This window comes from Seriola aureovittata, chromosome 8 (genome assembly GCF_021018895.1).
Source record: "Seriola aureovittata isolate HTS-2021-v1 ecotype China chromosome 8, ASM2101889v1, whole genome shotgun sequence".
Lineage (NCBI taxonomy): Eukaryota > Metazoa > Chordata > Actinopteri > Carangiformes > Carangidae > Seriola > Seriola aureovittata.
The window spans coordinates 18739210-18746350 of NC_079371.1; the positions used below are offsets into that span (position 1 = coordinate 18739210).

General features: G+C 42.9%; 1 protein-coding gene across 1 annotated transcript; it reads right to left on the reverse strand.

Moving 5' to 3' along the window:
• Window positions 1-1654: 1654 nt before the first annotated feature.
• Window positions 1655-5077, reverse strand: dusp1 (dual specificity phosphatase 1). Its single transcript, XM_056383249.1, has 4 exons — window positions 4404-5077; window positions 4021-4166; window positions 3666-3885; window positions 1655-2959 (listed from the first exon to the last, which is right to left on the reverse strand). The coding sequence occupies exons 1-4, from the start codon at window positions 4810-4812 to the stop codon at window positions 2604-2606; spliced, it is 1131 nt and encodes a 376-aa protein (XP_056239224.1). The 5' UTR covers window positions 4813-5077; the 3' UTR covers window positions 1655-2603.
• Window positions 5078-7141: the final 2064 nt, after the last annotated feature.

The window sequence follows — 7141 nt, forward strand, 5'->3', positions numbered from 1 at the left end:
GTGTCTCACACGTTATATAATCTTTGTTTCTTTAGGACTGTGTTAATTAAAATGACTTTGAAGTTGGATCAGAGCTTAGCTGCCAAATGGAACGGCCAATTGACAACATAGTGAAACTGGCAAATGACGTTATAGTTAGTACTGTCTCACACATATTGAAAATGTGAGGATATGATAAGACAGGGATAAAAACAATCTGATTTAAGATTGAATGTTGGTCTTTACAAAAATCAGTCAAGATGAACAAACAGCCTTGTTTCAGGATTGAGCTTCATTCTGAGCGCTTCTTGACATTGTCTCACACCACATACAGATCACTTCGCACACATGCACTCTTAAAATCACAAGGCTTTAATGTCCCAGACCCAGACCCCCCCCCCCCCCTCCAAAGCACCCTCATCAGATTATAAAAGATGCCTAACGACTTTCACACACACACACACACACACACAGACACGAACACACACTCCTGCCAACCTCCCTCCTGACAACAGGAAATCTAAAGACACAAAGACGGGTGGGCTGGTGGGGGGCGGGGGATGCACATATGTCACCAAAGCGACAGCTTCTCTGAGGAAGCTTGTGAGGTAATGAATGAGCCTTTCATCACAGACACATCGTCACTACTGATGTTTTCTTTCATAGACAAACATTTACATTGTCAGATAAGAGGTGGATATCAGTAAGAAGAACACTTATTTATAGTCAGAGTGTTCTCAAACTTTCTGGGTTTCTCCCCCTGAACCTTTGCTCTTTGTAATGAAGGCCTTGGGATATCATCATCATCACCTCTACAGGAAGTTTTTTTTTTTTTTTTTTTTTGTCTTTTTTTCTCACACCCCATCAAGGGTCACAGCCAATGTTTTGGCTAATTTGCAACCCAAACATATTCCTTTCCCTTTCACGGCCGTCTCTGTCCCCACCTCCCCATTGGTGTGTGAGGCAAGGACACAAGGCTGGTGCTTGACTGAGCCCTGAAAGCTCTTTAGTTGTCACACTTTTCCCAAACGCCTTGCAGCTGCTCCTATTGTGGCCACAGAGGGAGGGCTCCTTAGCTGAGTCTTTAGGCCTCCTGCTGTCGCCCTGGCCTCAGATGGGTTCGTAGAGAGGGAGTGTGGTCCGAACAATGGCTGACACTATGACATCATGCTTCTTCTGTAGGCAAAATCCTTATGCAGATATATGATAGGATTCCATCGCATGGAACAAAATAGGGAAGGATGGGCACTAAGATGTTTCTGACATGCTAGAAGATGAAATGCTGTCTATGTTGTCTTTTTAGTCCTTATAAGCATCAAAATAAATAAACATATTTTCATATCTATTTATCTGAAACTAATAGTCAGTTGTTAGCAAATATTTTGATAAAAGATTAATTGTAGGAAATTCTTAAGCAAACATGCTAAAGATTTTACAGCTTCCATTCAAAATGTGTATATTTGCAAGTTCGCTTGTGTTTTGGACTGTTGGACTGGACATAACAAGCAATCTGAGTGTCAACTGGCTTTGGGAATTTGTGCTTGACCCTTTTCCTTACTATTTTCTCATTAAGCAAACAATTAATTGAGAAAATAAATCAATTATCAGATTAAATCAATAATAAAAATCATGGTTAATTGGAGAGATGGAAAAAATGAGCAGATATCTAACTGAGTACAAAATTCAAATGAGATTTATTCAATGGTATAAAAACAACAATTTAAACAAACATATGCAAAAATAGATATGATAAAGAAATATATTACTTTAGTTCAATAAATATGTCAGAATGCAGTCACTGAAGACTACATGGCCCCATTTTAGTAGTTTTTGGGGTTCTGTCTGCCTCAGCACTGCAGTACACAGTACAGAAACATGAGGTATTTAATGGTCGGTTTCCCCAATGTGTCAGGATCGTCATGGTTTCATGATGTCATGAAAGGCAGGTGTTTGCGTTTGAATTGGCAACCCCACTCAACTCTCAAACTGAACATGAATATTTCTGCCACATCCACATGAAAAGAGGGGTATACATTCATTGTTCGTCAAATGAAGGAGTAACTTCTATGCCATTTTGCACAACAGGTTAATACTGCTCTCTTTAACCAGCACAGAAAGCAAACTAGACATTTGGGAGGATATATCAACATTCCTGAGACAACTGTCAGCCCTCTCCATTTTGTTTAGTTTAAAAAAAAAAAAAAAAAAAAAAAGATTGTGATTATCAAAAGCAGTTGCCTTCATAAAAGTCCTTTGAATAAGGAATATTCAGATACTTATAATTTCCTCTGAAGGAATAAACTCAACTATCTTCAGCCATTTCCCAAGTCATCCAGGATTGGATACTGTGGATAACTTTCACATTTAGGATGTTAAACATCAATACTGCCTATCGGTAGTTAGCAAATCTCCCCTTGAAATGATGAGGCTGACCAACAGACAATTGGCCAGCGGATCAGAGTCAAATGTACTGACCCAAACAATAGCTCCCATTCTATGTAGTGATACCAGTATCACCAAAAAACGGATCATAATCAGGACTGTGTTTTGTGCAGTGCTCTGTGTAGAGTCACTGGCGAGGTGCAGTTCAAGTCCAAACAAAGTCTGTATTGCCCACACTTTCCTCAGCAGCTGGGAGACGTGGTGATGGGACTGTGGAGGAATGACAGCTGACCAGCTGAGGTGTGTACAGGGATTGAGACGGGGAAATTGAAGACTGTGCTGCTGCTGCCAATAGCTGGACTACCCGCCTCTGAGGAGCACGTAGACGAGGCCAGGACCTGGGACTCAAACTGGAGGAGCTGACCCATGAAGCTGAAGTTGGGGGAGATGATGCTGCGGCGCTGCTTGACAAACTCAAAGGCCTCGTCCAGCTTCACACGGTTGGTCCGCATGAGGTAGGCAAGGCAGATGGTGGCGGAGCGGGAGATGCCTGCTTGACAGTGCACAAATACGCGGCCTCCTTTATTTCTCACCGAGTCTGTGGGGGTGAAGAGAAGAGAAATCAAGATTAGTGCACCATTAACACCTTTGAGGTGATGGCATCTAGACTGAAGGTTACAACACAGCCTGTCACAGGAAACCACAAGCACAAAAGTCTTTGCAACACTTTCTGTTGCTATTTAAATTCAACGGCGCTCATTAAGACACAGGAACACAGTTAAGAGGGGTGCAGGGTGTGAGCCTGTGGGGGTTATTCCCAAAGGAGGCAGTCTGAATGGACAAAGGAGGGGAACAGACCCCTGCTGGGGGTATTGATCTGGGAGGAAGGCCGACAGTGAGTGAGGAGAAATTGCCTTTTGTTCTGTCAGAACAAAGAGTGGCGTGGAGGGAGCTATTCAAGCCCAGCCATCCTACCCACTACAAAACTAGTTTGGGGCCACTGCCTCACGATTCATTTAAAAGGGGGCATCCCTTTTTCTACGCCTGAGAGGTGGCGATGATGTAATCACTATTGTGGTGGAGTGAGGAGCCTGTGCTGAGCCAGCTGGTCGGTTTTGGAGGGAACTTTTTAAAATTTAAATCCGGGAGTCAAAGAGTGAAGTGAAGGGGGGTGGGGGGTGGGGGGGGGTTGGGTGTTTGTGTTGCCTGCCATCAACGGGCTCAGGAGGTAACAGCTGTGATAGGTGCTCACATTTGGCAGTGGACAGATTTTAAAAAGGTGTAAAAGCAGTGGATGCACTCACCGATAAACTCAATCGCCTCGTTGAACCAGGAGCTGATATCGGCTTTGTGGTTGTCCTCAACAGGGATGCTCTTGTAGAGGAAGGAGTCCTCAAAGTGGTTGGGGCAGTTGGCAGAGACGTTGATTAAAGCAGTGATCCCCAGCATGTCCAGCATGTCTTTTCTGGAGGCATGGTAAGCACTGCCAAGGTACAGGAAAGGCAAGATCTCCACAGGACCCCCCTATACAGAGGAAAAATAAAGAAACAACCCATTCAGTCATCAAAAGCTCCATAGCAGAACATCAGGAAGTGAAAAAAAGTTTCTGTTCTTGTGTTGAGTTCTATCTATGATCATAGAAAATAAACATACACAAACCTGATCATATAAGGGTGTATTGCATGGACTGCAGCTTGGGTCTGCACTACCGGGATGGCTGGAGCTCAGGGGCAAACTGAGCCCTTGTGGAGGGGAAGGTTTGGTGCACATCTCTGGATACTGGGTGGAAAATGTGTCAAATCCACCTACAAAAAAAGGGTAAATTCGTCAAGGTCAGATCACAGGAGAAGCACAGAGACACATCCACATTTAAATACGGGTCTCCAAAAGGTGACAACTGCTCAAGCGGCTATTTTGGAACATTGTTTACTCCCAGCACCAGCTGGTATGGTTTGGTGACAGCTGTAATCCGCATTTGTTGTACCGTTGTTAGGATACAGTAAAACAATTGTGTAGGGCTCTGAAACCCACTCTTTGCTTACCTTTAAGAATAAAAACACTGGCTCCACAGGGGTCGCGACACAGGGCCGTAACAGCAAGCATCAACGTCCCGTCTTTCTTCGCCTGGCTTAAGTCCAAACTGCGATCGTCAAGCAGCACCACGGACTGGTACTCTCCGGACAGCAGCCTATTCCTGGTGTCCTCGTTGGGGACAATGTGCTCAAGTCCCAGACCCCCCCTCGCTCTCCTGCGCACTATAGTACTGAAGCGCACGTTGGTAGAGCCCGATATGTGGGACGAGTTGAAGGACAGGAAGGAGCGGCAGTCCAGAAGCAGGCAGCCCGGAACGTCGCCCTCCATCAAGCCACGCAGGGACGCACAGTCGATGGTGGGGACCTCCATTATGACCATAGTAGGACAGCGGGATAGAAGTATTAAATCCAAATACATAAAGAGTGTAAGGCCCGACAAAAGAAGTTTGGACTGTTGTGAAAAAAGGCTTCTGGCCAAAGTTTCAAAGTAATATTTGAAGCGGCGAGTCCTTTGTTCCGGTTTGCTTGTTTAGAAAGAAAAACACGCAGACAAACAAACAAAAAAAACTTTTAAGACTATATCAGCTGGTCCTTTCCTCTTCTTGAGTGTATCCGGTAGGTGCGGTTCTTTAGAAGTTTGGTTGCCTATAATGAACTTTACAGTGAGTAGCTTCTGACTCTAAGCGCGTTGGGAAGCGTTTATATACGCTCGTGCTTGTGAATGAGAAGCTACTGACGTCAGGGGCCGCCCCTTCTGGCCTGCTGCCAGCCTTGCGGACGTCATCGTGCCCGCCCAGTGTGCAGCGGGAGCGGGTCACAGCGGGGCTCGCGCACATGCGTGACATTTCTGTACATGCGCAGCGCACGCGGGCACGCGGTGTTAGGCAAGTTTTGAGTATGAAGGAGAGGTCTACTTTTTCTTTCTTTCTTTCTTGCTTAATTTTTTTTTTCTTGCTTACTTTCTTTCTTTCTTTCTTTCTCTCTTTCTTTCTTAACTCTTGACGGTAAAGCACTAAAACAGAAAGCAGATTTTTTAAAAAGCAGTCAAAAGACAACATCAGTTGTGAGAGCGTAATGGGTAGGGCCCACAAGATGACTAAAATGTAGGCCATCAGTTTAGTCATAGCCTACCCTTGGTGATCTCAGAACTTCACTCTGCCTAAATAAAACCTGTTTTTCTGCTTTTTGTTTTCTTTCATTGAGTCACATCAGTCATGTGAGTGGACAAACTACAAATGACTGTCACTAGAAATCTGAAGATACCAAAAAACTCAAACTTGATGGACTGGTGTATTTTAATTCTATGTAAATAACAATTCCATTTTAAATGTCATAACATTAACTCAGCTAAAGAATTATTCTTTGTATGCTCCATATTAGTTGGTTTAGTTGGAGTGGTTAAACTAAGAAAAATGCAGTCATATTCTGGTCTAATAAAGGTTTACAATCATCATCATTATCATACTTTTATCACACTAAATAATAATCAGTCATTTTCTAAAGTGTTTGTGTAAAGAATATGTATGTCAGTAAATAAGGAATTTGCCAAATTTTCCATGATGTTAGTGTTTAATTAGATTTCAATTTTGCCTCTTCACCTGAGAGTTGACAAATAACAAGATAATAAGTAAATATCTGCCACAGGTGCCATAAAAGTTTATTCTTTGTTTTTATTAGTCAGAGGTACATAGTGTTCAATGCCCCGAGAGCAAAGGCTAACCATAAAAGTTAATCACTGTATAGAAATCTGAAGTCCAGTAAATTTCCACATGCTGAGAAACAAAACACTGGTCTACCAGGAAGACAACAGCAGATGGAGATCTCCTGACCTGTAAGTTATGTTTCATGTGTGACCTAATTGAAACAAATGGATGAGGTGGTTTTCCCAAAATTTGTGTATATATATTTTTTTACAGCAAACATGATTGCAATCACCCTGGGAAACCCTTTTCAGATGTTGGTGTGGTTTGCTGACTCAGAGTGGACAACACTTCTGTCTCACAATAAGGAACCGGGAGGATCATTATTGACAGACAACAGGCATCCACTGACAGGAGGGTGTGTGTTAAAATCTTTGAGTCTTGAAACTACACAGCAGAGACATGCCAGGGTTGGTTGTTTTGTTGTGAAACAAATGTTTACTTAGCAGACTAAAAAACAGGTAGTATTGCAACATTGCCCTGCATTTAAAATCCCATTGAGTTTCAGCTCAGCAGTGCTTCATTAGTTACATTGTTAATGTTATCACATTGTCCTAAACATTTATTCATTGTATTAACGACTTATAATAAAAACTATAGGAGTTTCACATTGTATATTGTTCCCGAAGATCAGGCTGACATATAGGCCATAACGTCATTCTCACTTTACTGTAACTTGTGAATCCACATCCATTCTGTTTTGGCCCAGTGTTTTAACTTCAAGCAAAGGGAAGATGGATGTGTTATGTGAGAAAGGAAGAGGGGGAGGGGAGGGGAAGCTTAAAGGACAGAAACTTAAGAATCACAACAGAGTGCAAAAACTCTCCAGCCGGTTTAACCTCACACTCCTGTGAGATGAATCAACTGTGAGGCACATGCCACAAAGCAGGAATGTTACACACTATACAGGGGAGTTGGGTCAAACAGGTCTTGAAAACAGTCTGTACCCAAACATTTTGTCCTCGCTCTAAATGCGTCCCCCAAGTCATGAAGTGGTGCCCTTATGTTCTGGAAGTTAAAGGAAAGAAATTAGACAACTGATGACGA

Coding starts and splice junctions, on each gene's coding strand:
- dusp1 (XM_056383249.1), bottom strand. CDS start 4,812: ATGTATTTGGATTTAATACTTCTATCCCGCTGTCCTACTATGGTCATA. Junction 4,167..4,403: donor CAGTGTTTTTATTCTTAAAG/GTAAGCAAAGAG, acceptor CTTTTTTTGTAG/GTGGATTTGACACATTTTCC. Junction 3,886..4,020: donor ATACACCCTTATATGATCAG/GTTTGTGTATGT, acceptor TCCTCTGTATAG/GGGGGTCCTGTGGAGATCTT.